Source organism: Pongo pygmaeus, chromosome 1 (assembly GCF_028885625.2).
Source record: "Pongo pygmaeus isolate AG05252 chromosome 1, NHGRI_mPonPyg2-v2.0_pri, whole genome shotgun sequence".
Classification (NCBI taxonomy): domain Eukaryota; kingdom Metazoa; phylum Chordata; class Mammalia; order Primates; family Hominidae; genus Pongo; species Pongo pygmaeus.
Window position 1 is genome coordinate 113,998,112 of NC_072373.2, and position 19,750 is coordinate 114,017,861.

The 19,750-nt window shown below is 43.3% G+C and overlaps 2 protein-coding genes across 2 annotated transcripts in view; one reads left to right on the plus strand and one right to left on the minus strand.

The window, feature by feature from the left end:
- Nucleotides 1–9,386, plus strand: part of CASQ2 (calsequestrin 2) — a 68,891-nt gene extending 59,505 nt beyond the window's left edge. The window contains exons 9-11 of the mRNA XM_054442276.1: nucleotides 4,111–4,211; nucleotides 6,408–6,482; nucleotides 7,979–9,386. Of these exons, the coding sequence (XP_054298251.1) occupies nucleotides 4,111–4,211; nucleotides 6,408–6,482; nucleotides 7,979–8,170 (368 nt within the window). The 3' untranslated portion in view covers nucleotides 8,171–9,386. The remainder of the gene's footprint in view (nucleotides 1–4,110; nucleotides 4,212–6,407; nucleotides 6,483–7,978) is intronic.
- A 1,784-nt stretch (nucleotides 9,387–11,170) lies between these two features.
- The window catches only part of VANGL1 (VANGL planar cell polarity protein 1), a 55,988-nt gene continuing 47,408 nt past the window's right edge, over nucleotides 11,171–19,750 (minus strand). Inside the window, exon 8 of the mRNA XM_054442287.2 lies at nucleotides 11,171–18,281. Coding sequence (XP_054298262.1) covers nucleotides 18,021–18,281 — 261 coding nt within the window. The 3' untranslated portion in view covers nucleotides 11,171–18,020. The remainder of the gene's footprint in view (nucleotides 18,282–19,750) is intronic.

Below are 19,750 nucleotides of genomic sequence, written 5' to 3' on the forward strand. Positions count from 1 at the left end.
GAAAGGGCTCCAAGCCATGTCTACGACTGATAAAGGAAACATTTACTCATTTTAAACTCAGTCATTCATCCATGTAATTTTAACAGTGGACTAGTCCTTGCTTAACATTGAATTACTAAAGTGAAATGCAGCTTCCTACACCTGCCTTCCTGGTCAAAAAGGGAGGATCCACAGAGAATGTTTCTCTTTTCCAGGGGACCTGACAGTTTTACAAAGAAACAGAGGCTCTCTTTGGAAAAAACTGAACTTGTAACTTACAGCTTTAGCAACTGAATACATGTGAGACCAGGTTAGCTGCCTTAACTCACTTTCACAGATTGACAATCCATTTTAACAGGTCTGCACTCAAGGCTGGTGTCTGAAGAGGGGAGAGCCTCGGAGGCTCGTAAGCCTTTGATCAGGAATATCCACATAAGCTAATGCCTTAAAAGCAAAGGAATTAAACCTTTCCCTGACCCAGTTATCAAGGCAGGGTTCTCGTGGTCACACCAGCTGGCACAACCATCCCTGAAGCTTTTGGTCACAGAATCGGCAACAGGAGCTGGAAGGAACTGCCCCACGCTGTATACTCTTGTGATATAGTTTTCTGTGAGCATATACTGCGTGGATCCAAGACTGCCTCTACCCCACTCTCGGTGCCCAGATCACTGAACCTAATACCGACGTGGTAAATGAACAGAGGGATGGCCAGGCTTAGGGAGTTCCAACCAGCTTCCTTGCCTTTGAATATAGAATGTCAGGTAATTTAAGTAAAATAATGGCTAAACCTTACTATACGCCAGGCACTGTCCAAGTGCTTCAGAGATACTGATTCATTTAACTCACAACTACCCGATGAAGTAGATGCTATCATTTTCATCATCCCTGTTTTACAGATGAGGAGACAAACATTAAATAACTTGCTCTAAGTCACACTCTAAGGGTATATCCAGGACCTTGGCCAAGGTCATTTGGCCCCAGAGTCTGTGTGTTTAAGGGCCATGCTGGGCTGACTCCCTGAAGAATGGGCTCTGTTCTGTCACTGAAAGTATTCGGGGTCACAGACATTGTCCATTACAGAATTCATCACCCTGAACATCAGAAACCTGCCCTTGGATCTAGAGGAAACTTTTTCAGCTTTAATGTCAACCTTTTTTATTAATTTATTCTGGGAATGGTTTTTGAGATTTCTTTGCTTCTCCATAGACACGAAGAATATTCTCCTTACAGAAACTTTTATTTTCTTGAAAATGGGCATTAATCCACACTTTTGACTTCACTCATTTACATAAAAACTGCAACTCATTTGATTTTTCTTGCACAGTTCAGTTTTTCTTTTCAACTCTTAACCTGCTCTAGAATGTCAAATAGGAATGTAGTAGATATGTTCTTGTATACCACATTCCTTTTGATGAATCCCAATGTTAAGAGAGTTTTTCCCATAAGAAAACAACAGCGCTCCGTTGTGTATTCAGCTTGTAGTTTTCGGTCACAGATCCTGTCCCTCCACAACACTCGTGCCTCCTTTCCTTTATGTGAATCAGTCTCTTGCACCACAAGTTTACTTTCTACTTTCATTTGAGTCTGTGTTTTTGCATTTCATTCTCTTTGTGAATTTCAGTTTTGTCATGTCCCTTTTACATTTGGCTCTCTCTCATCTTCCAAAGTACTGGCAGTGTCACCTCATTGATTATCATTTCTTTATTTTCTGCAGCTAAAAACAGTAACTGAAGTTGTTTTGGAGGAATTCCTCCTTGTGGTCTTTGTATTATGATTCCTATCTCTACAGATAACCAAGATGGCACCATATTTCCCTCTCCTGTGACAGACACATGGCCAAAGGAGGACCCATAGTGTCCACACATGTCAGCCAGTGATACACTGGAGGGGCAGGACCTTCTCAGTCCCACCTACAGGCAGCAGGAGTAATGCCCCTACCCCACCTCACTCCCAGCCCCACAATGACAGATAAGTGAACTCTAATGCTTAGGGCCCTGTCAATCTCTGGTGTCTGTCATAATCTCATTTGCAATATGGCTATGAGCACAGATTAAAAGATCACCCAGGTCCACTCTGTATTTCTTCAAGAAGTGGCCACCGGCCATGAAGACCCCTTCTAGGCCTGACACAGTGACTCACGTCTGTAATCCTGCACTTTGGAAAGCTGAGGCAGGATCACTGGAGCCCAGGAGTTCAAAACCAACCTGGGCAACAATGTGAGACCCCTGTCTGTACAAAATAAAACAATAAAATGTAAAAGACTAGCTGGGCATAGTGGCACACACCTGTAGTTTTAGCTACTTGTGAGGCTGACACAGGAGGATCACTTGAGCCTGGGAGGTCGAGGCTGCAGTGAGCCCACCATGCACTCCAGCCTGGGCAACAGAGACGCTCGAAAAAAAAAAAAAGGAACTACTTCTCCACTAGAGGTCGCTGTGCTTCCCAGGTAATAAGGCCTAAGGGGGCTCAGCCTGAATCTTCAGTGTGAGCTAGCAACAGTGGCTACACCAACTCAAAAACTCAAAGCAGAGTTGCTAAGAATAGCATGCGTTTTGCCTGGAATGCATTAGAGATAAAGAAGTGCAGAAAAAAACTTTTACCAAGAGTCCAAAAGAGCCAAACAAAAGCTAGCATTCCTGGAGAGAGGAGAGGCTTGCTAAACAGAGGCCATAGGGAGGAGCTCAAGTTTGCTGAGACTCCAGACAAAAGAAGAAAAACTTTGCAAAGAAAGCAGTTAATTGAATTCCCAAGTAGCTGGTGAGTCACTTGTATTCAAGGTATAAATTTCAAGCCACAAATTCAGCTGTGCAAGAAATGTAACTTTATTACTTAGAACTGAACCTAAATTTCAATTTTGAGTGTATACCACTGAATGGTGGAAGCTGGGGCTGATAATTAAGGTCCTCCACCCCAACCCCACTATCCCGAGGGATCCAGGGTCTCTCTGGTTCCCAGGCATAGCTGAGTGGGGTGCACATCTGGTATGGGTCATTGTTATCTGTTCAAGTTCCTCAGAATGACAAGACAACTCCATGGGGCCTTCTGACAGGCTTTTCTGCCCTAGTGCTCCTATACTAGGGGGTTCTCTAAGGGATTCTGGGATCTTTTCATTTGCCTGAGTTTAATTCTGAAACAAATCATGGGTCTTCTATACTCTGGGATTCCCTGAAACAATGGAGATTCTGTACTTGGACACACATGCACACATGGCTTGTGTTTCTGCACATGCACACACATGCACACACACACACATACACGCACACACACACATACACACACGTGCACACACACACACAGGCACAGTTTATTATTCTCAGGGACCTTCCAGAATCTAAACTATTTTTTCAGTTTCTAGCTGGGGGCTGGGGAGTGGTGCTGAGGGTTGAGAGTATGCTATCTCTTACTAAACGTTCTCCTAAAATTTTTGTTTATGGCAAAAATTGTATGCTCCTAGTCCTTCAAGGTTTAGGCTTTTAAAGCTAAAAAGTTTGTGTTATTGAAGCTTATAAAGCTCCTCTCTGCTTTTCTTATGAATCATCCCGCCCCTGGGGCAATGACTGCTGCTGACTGAACAGAGGGAGGGCCCAGTATACAAGGAAATAGGGAGGGAGGGAGGGAAGCCCCGTTTACTATCTCAGAGCTGTGAAACCAACTGTAAATCAGAAGCTCGTCTGAAGGTTTTAGCAATTCCTGGTTGTAGAAAACTAAGGGTCCAGGCTTAAACATTCTTGGTCCATAGAGCAAATGTTATTGGCGACTCTAGGGGACAGCAAAGCATCTGTTTCAAGAGATCGCACAGGATCAGTAAGGACAGGCAGGAATTTCTCTGTTCCGGGACTGACTTTCTGACCCGAGGCTGGGCAGTTTTCACAAATGAAATTTGGCTTCCAGTGAAAAACCAGCCAGTTCTCTGGGAACTTTTAATCCTTTGTTCAAATTTTTTATTGTTTCCTTTGTATAATCTGCTTTGTGCCTGGAGCTCTCATCTGACTCATTCTATAGAATAATCCTATAATTGAGGGTAAGCACCAAATGTCCTGAGAAGTCCTCGTGGAAAAATCGCACTCTGCTCTCCATGTTAGAAGCTGTGTATGTGCAGGGGTTACTCAACTCTCTTGAATCCTGTTTCAGATGGCTATGAATTCCTGGAGATCCTGAAACAGGTTGCCCGGGACAATACTGACAACCCCGACCTGAGCATCCTGTGGATCGACCCCGACGACTTTCCTCTGGTGAGTGGCTCTGGCCAGCGCCCCACCCTCAGTTGCTGTCACAGCCTCATGATTGCGTTTAGCATCCGAGGAGGTGAAATAGGCAGGGGCACTTGAAGAAACCTAGTGGCGGCCCTCATCCAACGTGGGAGGTCTTGGCCCTTGGGGCAGTATTGAACTTGGGGCCTGGTGCTGACCCTGAAAGGATTAGGCTTACTCCCTGGAGACCAGGAGTTGAAAACCCTTGACCCTCAGGGCCCCACCCAAGTGAGCAGGGTAAACTCCTTCGGCAGCAGCTCCAGAGCTGCCCCTCATCACTCCATTCCCAGTCCCCGGAACTACTTTTATTTTCTGGGTGGGGACCATCGTTCTGAGGCCACCTGAATTACTGAGTAATAAAAATCAGAGGTGCACATTTTTCAGCGAGTTCAGAACTTTGTGGAGAGAAAGAGTGTGCCTGTCATGTTCGTCGTGTTCTCCCCAGGACCTAGCATAGTGTCTAGCCTACGATGAATGTGAAAGAAACTTAAAGTCCACACTTTTGCTAGTGTCCATGATCAATGGCCTGAAAGTTTTGATTATACTTAGTTTTTAAAAAAGAATAAACAGAATTTGTACACTACATGTATTGAACCCTGGTACTGGTTCTGGCACTGATAATAAGTACTAGTACTGATAATAAGCGTAGCTGATACACTCTACTGTATGCCTGGAACTATAGTAATGCTTTACATGCCTCATCACAGCGAATCCCCTCAACAACCCTGTGAAGTAGGTACTATTATAATCCCTGTCACAAGGTGGAGAGAATGATAGCTGGGGAGGTTAAAGCTAGTGAGTGATAGATGTGATATTCCAATCTAGGTCTACATGATGCTAAAGCTTGGTCTACCAACTGCTTTAGGTAAATGCTTATTGCGGTAATCAGTACAACTTTAGTTATCATTAGGTTATGAATGATGACTTTATCTTCCAGGAATTATCATTAGTTGCATAGGTCATGACTGATGATACTGTGATTAAATAGAGAAAATTGAGAGGGATCTCAAGGGTCCTGAAAATCAGCCCTATGTAGAGGAGGGGGGTGAATCAAAGGCAGAGGCTTCCATGACACTTGAGACCAATGTCGTAGCACTGGGTAATTATAACAAAGTCATGGCCATATAAGACTGCATACAGTACAGCTTTGTTGATATAGCTTCTGCCTGGTTGTGTTTCTAGTTTATCTGACTGTTTTGTTTTACAAGCTTGCAGATGGTTTGCAGTTTTCCTGGCCAGTTCTTTTTTTTTTTTTTTTGAGACAGGGTCTTACCCTGTCACCCAGGCTGGAATGCAGTGGCATAATCTCAACTTACTGCAGCCTTAAGCTCCCAGGCTCAAGCAATCCTCCTGCCTCAGCCTCCTGAGCAGTTGGGACTATAGGCATGTGCCACCACGCCCAGCTAATTTTTAAAATCTCTTGTAGAGACAAGGTCTAACTATGTTGCTCAGGCTGGTTTCAAACTCCTGGACTCCAGTCCCAAAGTGCTGGGACTACAGGTGTGAACCACCATGCCCAGCCTCTCTTCTGGCCAGTTCTATGTGTTTGCCTTGGTTTTTGCAAAGAAGAAATCTTCAGACTATTCTGATTTCCAGATTCCTGAATATCCCTAGTCCCCACTAGGCCATATATTTGCGTGGGAGATTTTCTACCACTGAACATCTCCATTAAAAAAAAAAAAAATCCTGTGGCCCCTTGCTCCTTCATTTTTGCCCCAGTCAGAGATTTGTGCACGTGGAGTCCAAGCCTGGTTGAATGAAGAAGCCTTCTTCTTACTTGGCAACTTATGACCCATCATGGCTTTCCCTGCTATCTCATGTAGCACAAGATAAGGTATTTTTAAAACTGGGACATTAAAAAAGAGGTGGAGGGAAATGGCTCTATAAACTATAAAACAGCCACAAGTAATTTGGAAAGCAACATTAGACCACCTCTATAATTTTCTCTCTTACAGCTGTAGACACATGTTTCCATAATTTATGCTATGTCATCTTTTATTTAATGCTTATTTGAAGTGCTTGAAGGCTGGGGCCAAGTCTTCAATTTGCTAAGTGCTCACAGCTGTTTTGAAGACCTTTAACCAATGGTGACCTAGTTACTGCGATGGGATGGCGGGTGGGTCCTTAACAGAGAATGCCCTCTGCCTGCTGTCTAATCTTATTTTTTTGTTGCTGCAGCTCGTTGCCTATTGGGAGAAGACTTTCAAGATTGACCTATTCAGGCCACAGATTGGGGTGGTGAATGTCACGGATGTGAGTATCCCCTATGAAGGCTTGCTCAGGCACCCTTGGCCTGGCCTGACTTCTGCTACACAGCTTAGATTGTGAGAGCATCTATAGCAGCCCAGCCTTTTCAGAAGAGGGCAGGGGTCCTGCTCAAGGAAACTTGCCAGTGTATTCCATGCCTGGTCTCCGAGCCAGTCCCAATCTGTGGTTCCATGGCTCTCTTCCATGGGCACATTTTCTTGCCTATGGGGCCAGCCTTTCCTGAATCACTGATTTGGAACCTTCCCCTCAAGTAAACTCTCCTGTATTTACCCCCAAAGTCAAACAACAAACAAAAAGGTCTCTTTACAAAAGGGAACCCACACCAGGAGCCGTCACTGCACAGTGGGTGATGGGGCCGTTGTGGCCTAGAATCCCAGGCAGGCAACTACTCCACAGGCAGGAGACCAGGCCTGCAGAAGGGAAGGAAGAAAATCATATGCAAGTTAAGGGGCTTCTCCTCAGAGTTCAGGCATTGTTGAACTGAGGGTGGGACAGGCTAGTGAGGTACACTGGCAGAATGCGAGGAAATCTTAGATCTCAGTCCATACATCTGATACAACTCCACCATCATAAAACTCAAGTGGGGACAAATACAATCAGGCAAATAGTGGACAGAAAGGGATGATCACAGAGGATTATTAAAGCCATACTTCTTAATTGAGGTAGAATCTCGTAAGAATGGGGGTCAAGCCAGGCGTGGTGGTTCATGCCTGTAATCCCAGCACTTTGGGAAGCCGAGATGGGTGGATCACCTGAGGTCTGGAGTTCGAGACCAGCTGGCCAACATGGTGAAACCTCATCTCTACTAAAAATACAAAAATTAGCCAGGCATGGTCGTGGGTGCCTGTAATACCAGCTACTTGGGAGGCCGAGGCAAGAGAATCACTTGAACCCAGGAGGTGGAGGTTGCAGTGAGCCGAGACCATGCCATTGCACTCCAGCCTGGGCAACAAGAGCAAAACTCCATCTCAAAAAAAAAAAAAAGAATGGGGGCCAGTTAGCAATGTCTTTCTCCCCTGTTGATAGGTGTTCAATCACCTAGGGAACTCTACATTCATTTATTTTGTAAGCTACTTTAAAATTAATAATAATACATAACTTTTAAAATATGCTCAAGTGAAAACATTTTAAAACAGAACAGTAGAATAGAAGGTCAAAGTAAAAAGTATTTCCTACTCCCCTGACCCAACCCCTAGTCTCATTCCTGGAGGGAAACACTGGTGGTTCTTGCATGGGTATATTACCAGAAATGTCATATATATTCCACTGGGTAATGGAATACACATTTCCTTTTATGCAACACGAACAGTGTACTACACATACTGTTTTGCCGTTTGGCATTTCCATTTAACAATGTGCACATTTCTAATAAGTGTAAGAGAGTCGGGGGGGCACTCAGCATAGCTATTCAGCACGGCTATCCCTGGTCTGGTTCAGCCTTCATGCATTTACTCACGCATTCATTTTGTCCCTCACTGCAGGCTGACAGTGTCTGGATGGAGATTCCAGATGATGATGATCTTCCAACTGCTGAGGAGCTGGAGGACTGGATTGAGGATGTGCTTTCTGGAAAGATAAACACTGAAGATGATGATGATGAGGATGATGATGATGATAATTCTGATGAAGAGGATAATGATGACAGTGATGATGATGATGATGATGATGAGTAGTCCAACTCCAAACAATTCTGATGAAAACAAAATCACAGCTACCCACTACCATACAGACAGCACAAGGTGGCAGCAAGCAATTCTGCCCCACACCCAGCCAGCTCCTTTCACTTTTCCCACTCCCTTTGCATCAGGAGCAGTATCATTCAGCAAATGCCTTTTCAAATGCAGCAATCCCACTTAGCAGGGACAGGAGGAAAATTATTCCCATGTTGACTGTCTTGACTGTCATGGAACAGATCTTGTTCTTTGCTGGACCATCAAGGGTCATGGCAGTGCCTCAACATGGCAGTCTGGGGTGAACAATCCCCTAACACAAGTTTATTTGTCTTTGATTATGACAGTAACAGAATTGACAGCTTTCTAACTCACAGGTATAGAGTGACCTTTTAATCAGAGCCCAGGGAAGACACATGATTAATGATTTAGCTCCCTCCATACCTCGAACATCAGTTGGGATCCCTCCTCTAGCCAAGATGATCCTTCTTAGAGAAGGCTCAGCCTTGGAAGCAAACTTATAAATCACATTCTCATGGTTCTGTTAAACTTATTTCAAGTGATGGTCATTCATATCATTATGAACTTGGATATTCAAGCCTTTGGATGGCTATGGAGAGGCCTTGAAATGTATACAGGTGTCACCATCATTTCTAGTATATTAGGAAACTGGGATGGGAGGTTGATTTGCTCTCTAAACTTCCCTCTAGTTGGCAAGTCTCACATATTCATCAGCAGGAGTGGAGGGTGGGGGAAAACTAGAAAGCTGAAAGGTTTTACATTTTTCTGATGGGTTCATGTCTCTGATTGGGTCAGCTGGCTTCCTAGCCTAAGCTGGGATCTGAATACCCCTTCTCTGTAGCTGCTAGTGAGCCTTCCCATTTAGATTAAAGATTGCTTTATCCAGCAGTCAATTAACTCTCCAGTTATCAGTACTCCCACAGTTGGCCAGGGCAACAATAAGTGGAGTTCATACTGATGCCCTGAGGCACTGAAAAAAAAAAATCCCAAAGTGCCTTCTGAGCTGTCTAAAAGTTACATTGTGCTTGGTAGTTTAGTGTTAAGTGTGCAGTATAATTTTCTAATTTATTTTCTCAATCTTTTAGCACATGTTTAAGACACTGCAAAGTTTTTGAAAATAGAGCAATACTTTTTGTGGAATACTAGCTAACTAATTCTGTCATTAAACTCATATTTTGAAAATATTCAGACAATGTCAAAAATCCTATCTTGATTTTTCTGACTCTGCTCATTCTCATCTGGCTCCAGTCCTACCTCCTTATTTCTTCTCTATTTTCCTTTCTAGCCCCTCTTCCTCTTCCTGCTCTTTAAATGATGGTGTTTCACAGCATCTCAACTCTACATACTCTTCCAAAATGATGTCATCATGCCCATCAATACTATCCATGTGCTAATTACCTCCAAATATGAGTCTCTAACCTTGACTCCTTGCCTTATTTTTAGACACATTCATTCAACTGCCTCTGGACATCTTGACTTGCTGTTGTACAAGCACTTCAGACTCAACACAACAAAACCTGAACTCATTGCCTTCTCCCCTAAACATCTTCTCCTCTTCATGGAGTCCTAGTTTGGGTGGGTGATAGCACCATTTATCCAATTGTCTAGGTGACCTGAAGGTGCCTTTTCCCCCCTGTGCTTTGTGCATCCCTGGATCATGTCACTCATCATTTAAGGTATAACATATATTTGCATGTCTGTCCTTTCACTAAATTGCAGGCTCCTTAGAGGCAAGGAATTTATCTTAGAATCCCTAGCACTTAGCGCTTTGCCCATCACAAAGTAGATACTCATTTACTGAGTTGGTGGATGAATAATTGATTAACCAGAATACCTATAATTCCCCAGCACTATTGGGTAACAGAGCTTACAAAGTGTCTTAGTCTGTTTTTATTGATATGAAGGAATAACTAAGAGTGGGTTATTTATGAAGAAAAAATATTTATTTCACTCACAATTCTGCTGGCTGCAAGACTGGGCATTAGGTGAAAGCCTTGGCTGCTTCCATTCATGGCAGAAGGTAAAGGAAAACCAGTGTGTGCAGAGATCACATGGTGAGAGAGGAAGCATGAGAGAGAGGAGGTGCCAGCCTCTTTCTAACAACCAGCTCTCCAGGGAACTACCAGAGCAAGTACCCACTCACACCCCACTTCCTCCAGAGAGGGCATTCATCTATTCATGAAGGATCCATCCCATGACCCAAGTTCTCAAGTTCTTAAATCACTCCCTTTAGACCCTACCTCTCAACACTGCCACACTGGGGATTAAATTTCAACATGGGATTTGGTGGGAACAAATATCCAAATGATAGCACAAAGTGTATTAGCAGGGTTTACTTATGCAGATATAAATTGTATACATTTTGCTTAATGGCCCAAAGAAACAGCTTATCAATAATCTAACCAATGAGTATCTTCGAGTCAATTGCTTTCTCTAATTTCTGTCCATGCAGTAGCTAAGAATTTGATTGTGTGCTGTCAAAATTCTACTGCTGAGTTTAGCAGAAAACAGGCTTCATATTTCTTTGCAAATAATCAAATTTCCTTTAAATAGACCTATCTAAACTCAGTTGATAATTTAACTTGAATTCCCAAGCCACTCAGAAAAATAATCCAATATTCACCTCCCACATCAACTGAAGGTCTGTTACTTTTCTCTCTTCTTATTTGACTCAAATACCTTTCCACTTGCTGGTTTACTCAAAAGATCTGTTTCATCTCCATGTTTTAGAGCCTGAGGATTTCATTTTTAGTTATCTATTCAAAACATTTTCTTCACTGTAAAATGATTGACAACCAGTAGTTTTTGTTACAATGGTAATTCTACTTTCCCAATCCATCACAATTGTCTTCGTTTTTATAGAAATATGACAGGTTGTCTTGAAATTCTGAAGGTCTCAAAATTATGCAAGAGTGAAACATGTCCCTGAAAAAGTAAGCAACTTTTTAGATTGAAATAATCACATGAAGAAAAGAAACAAGATACGATTTGATATTTCAATTTATTTTCCAAGTTTACAGTATAAAAAGTGTGGTGTGTAAAACATTTTACAGTTAATTGGGATGAGGGGGGGATTATACTGGAGGACCCAAAAAGGAACAAAATAACTTGGGTGACAGGTACACTATTCCATCAGAGACACTAACTCTGTTACTGACATCACAATGAGAAGAAGTTTCATAGCATAAACCTTATGAATGTAAGTAAATGGACCTGCACAGATGGTTTCTGGTAGTGTCATTCATTCATTTACATGCTTGCAAATGTGTCAAAAGAGCCCACTACCCAGTTTATGCAGGAACTCACTCAGGCCTTGTCATACACATATGGTGACTGTGAGCAGAGGCTGGTTGGCAAAACTGCCCCTCCTGGTTACAATGTACAGTATTAGCTAATCAGAAAGAACAAAAAAGGTCCCTGACCACATTTTTACACAAACAGTTATGACTCTGTCAGGTAAAGACAGGTGGTTTCATCTCTGAACTTTCTAAATTGGTGCTGGACTTGAAATCAGGAAATGTAAAGTCCTTCTAACCAAAGCAATTATCAAATAATCTCCTCTCAAATAAGACCTGCCTGGCCCAGGCCTCTCTGGTTCTCTCAGTAGCATTTCTGTTGAGGAAGGGGTCATCTATAACGTGAGTTAAATCACTGAGCCAGTATCCGCCCCCACCCTCATCTTTGCTGGCATCCTGCACTCTATGCAATAGTTACGGCCATAAATGACTGTTGGAAATCAAATTTGGTTAATCATGCCATAACTTAGGGGTCCCAGAGGAGTTCGCCATTTAATTAAAGCCTACCGTAAACTATTATAAAAATAAATTATTGCCAAAGTTTAGATTTTTGTATGCTCCCTTTTTAAAGAATGATGAAAAGTAAGCGAATGTTCCATTACCTCTATAACTGAGAGGTGCTGGTAAATAAAAAACAACTGTCGTGTCTTTCTACAAGGCCCCTAGAACGGCGGTGATGTGCAACTGTCTAAATTCCCTACAACTTGAGTTGAACTAAACTTGTCACCTGTAGATCAGATGCCCAAGTCCCATCACTAACTCCCTGAGCAACAGTCTCCGGTCCCCACAGATGAAGCTTTCTTAGGCTGAAGGCTTTTTAGAATTAAACACTCCTAAATGATGAGCAACTTCACAACAAAAGGCCATGTCCACAAGTGAAAGCTCAGATAAAAATAAGCACATACAAAACCAAACAACTGTACATTCAAATAATGTTATCCAAATACCATTTCAGTGCCAAAAGAAGTGCCAAAGACACTTTTAAGATAAAAGCCTGGGGTTTGTCACCTTTGTCCCCAAAGCTTAAAATAAGGGTCTTTCTTCCACTATGACAAGGACAAAACGCTGATGTTTGTAAGCTGAGAGAGACATAAATGGTAGAGTCTTGGTGCCATATTGAAAGAAACTTTTCACAGTGCTGCACCTGGCTTAAGGAATCTGTTCTTTTGTTGGAGAGACTCTAAAACAACCCACTAAAGAGACTTATTTCATAGACAAAACAAATTGGGTTATCTACGTAGAAACGGCACAGGACCTGGGAAAACATGATTATAGAGCCCTAAAATTTAATTTTATTCTGAAGTTTTACATTTCTAATCCATCCATCTTAATTCCTAATGAGATGTCACATGGAGAGACGTGAGCACCATCTTCCCTTTACTGTCTTCCATTGAAAGCAAACAGCAGGGCAGAAAACTATGGTTTATGCACAACTGAATCAAAACTTACTACATATGGGAATAGAGAAAAATGGTTTTCCTAGTCCTGTTTTACGTCTGCTCTGTCAAAAGTCTTGGGGGCAAGTGTGGGAAAAATGGTGGGATGCAAACTTCTTGCTGAGAACACCTACGTCAAGGAGGCCAGGCCAGGGACTCCGGCTCGAGATCCCCACAGGATGGGACTGTGGACAGCCCCTCTCACTCCAACCAGGGAAGAAGTTTGGGGCATAATGTTGCCATGGCACCAGAGAGAGGCCAGGTCAAGCCCCTGCCTGCCTCCCTGCACCCAAGGCCCAAGGCACGCATCTTGCCCAAGCCAGCAGAGTGGGAGCAGGTGGGGCCAGGCAAAAGCAAAGGGGGGCTGCCAGAACAACAGCATCCCTGTCTTGCAGCAGGTGTTAACACTGGCAGGGCTGGGTTTTCCAGAAGGGATTCTCAAGTTCTTTCTATGAAATATCCTAAGATATTTGCTAGCATAGTGGAGAAGCCTTCCAAGGGACAAGGTGTAAATCCAAAGTGAAAGAAGAGATCCTGCCTCCCAATGAACTCTCACCCCAGGTTCTAGTTCAAGGATGTGTCTCTAGGTCCTTCCTCAACATCCAGAAGCGCCAAATTATTTAGACCATACTTCAAGGTACAGTGGACTGAGGGGTTAGAATCAAACAACTAGTTTGAAATTCTGTTAACCAGCCATGAGACCTTGGACAAGCCCCTTCCTCTCTGACCTTCCTTTTTTCACCTGAAAAACCAAGATGACTCCTATCTTGAAAGAATGTGGGGATAACAAGGCTGGGTGGAACATGGACTGTGACATACAATACCTGATAAATGTGTTAGTAGCCTTTCCTTTCTTTGACCAAAACATGTTTTGTCAAAATGTGATCCAAAACTGAATTTTCTGAGCATACACTTGGTTAAAGCTCAATGCAGTTATTTCAACAGTGTCTAAACTATCTCATTTTGCTACTGCACTGAATACCAATCAAGAACGGTGGGCAGAAGAGCAATTCTTATTTTATTTATAATGAAATATGACCACAAGGTTACATAGTAGTAAATTCACAGTAGTGATTTTTTTGTTTTTTGGTAACAAATCCATAAATCACAAACACTATCCAGAAATACTTAAATCACTTTACAATCGCAGGGTCTCTGCTCCAGGACTATTTAAATAAATATGCTAACATTTCTGTGCTACTTTAAGTAACCTATCACTTTTTAAAAATAAAGCCCAATTTTTAAGTTACCTTAAGAAATATCTAGTAAGGCTTCCAGAGTAGTGAAGTTTGTGCAGTAATTTTCTTAGAGCTTGACCTTTGTTTGTTTGTTTCTTGCTGTTTTCAGAGTCCTAAAGCAAGAAAGAGTTTAATGGACTTGCCTGCAGGGCAGCAGGCTCCCCAGAAGACAGTGCTGTGCTAAAGCCATTTACTCTAGGGGGAGAAGCCAGTGTCAGTGAGGGAAAGGAATAAAGCAGGGGAGGGAAAAGTCACTGGTTTAGAGCGACCTCCCAGAACACAGGGTTATTAAGTAATTTCTCAAACACAAGGGACTGCAGAAACACAGACACCCTCACACACTCAGCTATGTACACATTCACACGTATCTGCTGAGCTACACACCTGCTACAGATAACACAGATGTTAAGATGTCTGACATATAAATGTGCTATCCGTCTGGTAATACACTCAGAGAAATGCTCACATATATGGAAATAAAAACACACAAACAAATATGTATCCCCACTTAGGGATACTCACACAGCAGGACCCATATTGGAAGGTAAACCAAGGACTCACTTTTGTTGGTTTCACTGAGTGGCTGGAACACCCATTCAGTACGTAGGTTGGAGTGGCAAGGTAATCAATTTCTGTCAGTCCAATATGCTGCTAGCATCCCACAGAGCTACAGCCCTTAGGTAAATACATGCATTCGAAAGTGATTATGAGAGGAAAAATGAGAGAGAAATCTACCACCAACTACTGTAGAGAGGGGAGGGGTGAGCACTTTATCCCTATCCAAAACACACCTGCACAGCCAGTCTCTCCATTAAAAAAGGAGTCTCAAGCCCCAGGCAATGAACTATAACACGGCAAACACACCAGGTCACCTGCCTCTTACCATTTGCTATAAAGAACTTGTCTTCTATGTAGATGTCAAAAGGCAAGAACAGAGGCTGGGGTGGGGGAAGGGAGGTGATGATAGTTGGGCAAAAATTTGGTGGTCAAGTATTTTCTCTAGGGCTTACTTTATGAATTTTAGCCAAAGTATTATACATTTGACTTAACATTTTGATAATGCAAAGGATGGATGAACTATATAGCTTTAAAATCCTCTCTGAGAATGCATACAGAACTTTTTAACATTCAGTTCATGGACTATAAAAATTGTCCTATCTTCAAAAGTAAACATTTAAGAACAAATTATCTACCAGTTAAAACATCACCAGGGAAGAGAGCAATCTCAGACATAGACTCCTCATTCAGTTCTTTAACACTCAATGCTCTAATTTTAATAACGTAGGTTGAAAATTATAAAAAAAAATATAAACATTTAAGGCAAATGAAATCCTGTCTACTATAATGTGAACATATGTTCTACCAGCCTTAGGGCAAAGTTTACCCCCTTTTAAAAAGAATAGCCTACCAGTTCCAAGAATTGAAATAAAAATGCATTGTGTTCAATTGTGGGATGCAGCGTTCTGCAACCTTAAATCTTTTAAATGTCATTTACATTGTTCCCACTGCAACAGTAACTCAAGCTATAAAGAGGTTGAAAGTGCAAAGGCTTTACAAAGATCCTGCATTTTATTTTGTTATTCTTTCAAAAAGAACTCAATACAAAGTCAATATAAAAAAATCAATACTCAATTTAAAACAGAAGCAGTAATTTCTGAATGTCTGACATTCTCCTATGCAAAGACTGGGAGAAAGAGGAAGGGGGAGAGAGAAAATAAATTCTTTAATTTAAACCTTTCTTCACCCTGCTGGGAATGCACATGCCAGAGCAAATGAATCCAGCTTAACTCCTTCTGGACTGGTCATTTAAGATAGGGTTGGAAGAACAGTATTTTAGAATGGTGATGAACAGTGTCATTATTAACTATATGTATATACACTTGTGGCACTTGGAACTGCACTGTATCCATGACATAGCAACCTCTGACACAGCCCGTCTCACACTTGCCATCTCTTACCCCATCTCCCAAAAATATTTCCTGAGAAAGATATTGTAAGGAACTTCCAGTTTGAAGGGATCTAACAGCAAAAACTAAGAACAAAAGCACCATGGTTCCATGGTATGTGTTTTTTATAAACAGAACCACATAGTTGAATAGTACATCTTGGCTCCATGACACACCTATGGGTTCCCCCTTCCTTCTTCTCCAGCATGTCTTTTCAAGCTGAAGGCTGGTAATTGAAGAATGTTGTTTACTTTTTCAGGTACAGGTGTATTACAAAGATCCAAAGCCAATTTTGATTTTTACAATGACACAAAATACTGTACCACTTGTGGAGTGCACAAAGCAGTAAGGGAGTAAGGGGGTGTGCACACATACAAAGAGCATTCGACAATGTCATCCTGTACTACAGCAAGGTGGCTGATTACCCGAAATACTGAAAAGCAAGACTGAACACTTTTAAAAGGCTTGTTGCAGATACAGGAAGGCAAATGGAGGCAAAGGCAGCCCAGTGCAAGAGGTCCGAATGGGGCTCCTGAAGGAGCTCCCCTGCAGCAGGGCTCTGCCAGGATGGATCCTCTGCCCACAACCCAGTCAGTGTCTGCTCCCCCAGGGCCAGGGGAAAGCCCACTGAAATCAGCTGTGTTTAACAGACAGACCACAGATGAATCTTTCTGGACAAGAAGATGGGCTCCCTACTCTCCCTTCCCCAAACTCTGTAGAGTGTCCATTTTCCTTCTCCCCACTTTATCAGCAACTAAGAGTGGGAGCAAAACCAGCCTCTTTCCTGGTCCTACGTGGCAGAGGCGATGAGTTGCACAGTGACGGTGGTCAGAAAACCCAGGGACTGGACAGCAGCAGTTGCCAGTGTGGTTGGCATGGTTTGGTCTCCCTTGGCAGGGCAGCTTGCTATAAGCTTGGGAAGAACTTATGTCCCCAGGAAATTAAGTGGCTCCAAGTTGCACCTGCCAATCCCAGTGTCACAGTGTTAGTCTCCCCTGGTTGGTGTAGAGCAGTGGGGAGGAAAACTGGGCAGTGTGGGGCTCCTGCTGCAGCCTAAAGGGGACATTCCCACTGCCTTCTCTCCCTATGCTTTACCTGCTGGGCACCCCACACTTCCCTATGGAAACAATGCTGGGACTGACTTGAGGCTTCACACAGAGCCGGAGGGCACACATGGAGAGCCACGGCTGCCAGCCAGGTGGGGGCAGGATGGCATGGAGGCCAGGTGGGCAGCTGCAGGGCTGGGAAAGGGCTACCTGCAAGCCAGCAGAGGGATGGGATCAGAAACAGGGCAGGTAGGTTTTCTCTTTGGGAAAAAAACAAAATCAAATCACTTAATAGCTGTAAACGACAGTGCACATTTTTTGTTGTGATCTTTCTCTGAAGAACCTAAGGCAACAAAGAACAAAGACGGAGGCAGGTATCTCCTGAACTGCCCACGACTTTCGTGGGTGATGTGATACTGGACATTAACATACACAAATACATATGTGGATGTGTCGTGACTGGTTTCCTGAAACAGAATAAAGATGTGTCCCCTGGAAGTCTACAAGTGGGCTGACCAGAAGCAACGGGGGACTTGGTACTGGACGAAAGGCAGGAACTAGTTGTTGTAAGGCAAGGCTCCCAAGAAGCACCAGCTCCACTTTGGTTTACAGCTGTAACAGAAGCTCCAGGGAATGGCTTCTTGAGAAGTCCCATCGACAAAAGTCAGATGTCATCAGTCACTCTTTTTCAGGGTGGACAGCCCCTGCTTCCTTCCAAATAAAGTGCAGATGGTCAAAGGATACTGGTCAATCATCTGCCAGTTTCAGTCAGCAATGAAGAATTTATTAAAAAGACACCCCTCTGGCATAGATATATATCTCTCTATATATTTTTCTTTTCTTTTTAATAAAGCCACAAATATAGAACTTTCAAACTGATGTCTCAGACTGTAAGCGAAGGACAAATTTGTGAGATTTGGGGTCTATGAACTCTTCAGAGAGTATGATGAATGGAATTTTCTTCACATTGACTACGAGGCTGAAGTCCAAGCACTTAAGGACGAACACAATTCCATCCCGTAATCCATTAGTCACAGCCTCGTCACTGACAAGCCTCCACTGTGTAGAGAGCCAGCGGTCCTTGTCATATTGCAGGGTGGGGCCTGCGCTGAGGTACCGTTCTAGGAAGGCCTGGAAGCAGAGGAGAAAGGCCATTAGGGAAGAAACAGCCTGTTTTAAGGGCAGTCCTGCCAGGCGGCGATCCACTCTCACATCTATGAAGAACTTTTTCCAAATAAACCAGCTTCGACCAGAGCCCAGCTCATCACACTCAATTCCCATCAGACCCTCACAACTGAGTCATTACTGGGGAGGGAAGACTTCTTGGACTTCCTCACTCCCCTTTACCTACTATCCACCAAGGGCAAGAATAGTGGTACCCACAGAGGGGAGGGAAAATGGGGTGGCTGGTGTCAGTGTCTGGCTGGAAGCCGTCATGGCTGCATCACTCCATTCCTAGGGTATTGTCCTACGGGATGTGTTTCTCCATGTCTTCCTCCTCCTGAACCAAAAGTTTCTCAGGGCCAGGGCTGTGTCGGGCCCAAAGGAGCAGTCAGGAAATACGAGCTGAATATACTTGCATGAACAAGAACACATGCTCTACCATTTACTGGCAGTGATTCTGCACAAGTCATTTACACTCTCTGTTAGTGGACGCAGTGACACTACCTAAGTCACAGGGCTGCCGTGAGGATGAAAGTGTTAGCTCTCAAAAAGCACTCACAGCAATGCCTGGCATGGTAAGCAAGCAAGGGTTATTCCATGTTGGGCTAAGTGTGCACACGGCCAGTCCAGGGGATGCCCAGGCCTGATGCCTCCTTCCCTCTCCTGAGTTCTCTGCTCCAGTGGCACCTGGCTTGATGGAGTTCTGATACATGTGCTGTTCCTCCAGCTAAACACTGTCATTCAGCTCATTCTTCCCTGCCCTTCAAATCTTCTTAAGCCTCCTCTCTTGAACCTCTCAGGCAGATTAACATGTCCTCCTCCAGGCTCCTGTAATCACTCACTCTCGTGTGACCCTTTACTTTCAAAGTGATTGCTGACTTGCATGTCTGCTCCCCACACTACACTTCACTCTCCTGAAGGGCAGAAGTATGTTTTGTTTTTTTAATTTGAATTTCCAATGTGCCTAGCACATACTACGAGTTTGACAGCATGCGAATCAAATCAAATAAATACACTGATTTAGCCATAAGAGGAAGGAAGAATGAAATGAGCCAGTAATACAGATAGAAACATACTGGGATATATCAATCAGGTCCCAGACAGAGTCAAGAACAGATTTTGTTTTGTTGAGACGGAGTCTCACTCTGTTGCCCAGGCTGGAGTGCCGTGGCAGAATTTCGGCTCACTGCAAGCTCCGCCTCCCCGGTTCAAGTGATTCTTTTGCCTCAGCCTCCTAAGTAGCTGGGATTACAGGCATGTGTCACCACACCCGGCTAATTTTTGTATTTTTTGTAGAGATGGGGTTTCACCATGTTGGCCAGGCTGGTCTTGAACTCCTGACCATTAGTGATCTGCCTGCCTGGCCTCCCAAAGTGTTGAGATTACAGGCGTGAGCCACCACACCAGGCAAAGAACAGTTTTTAACTAGTATCCTC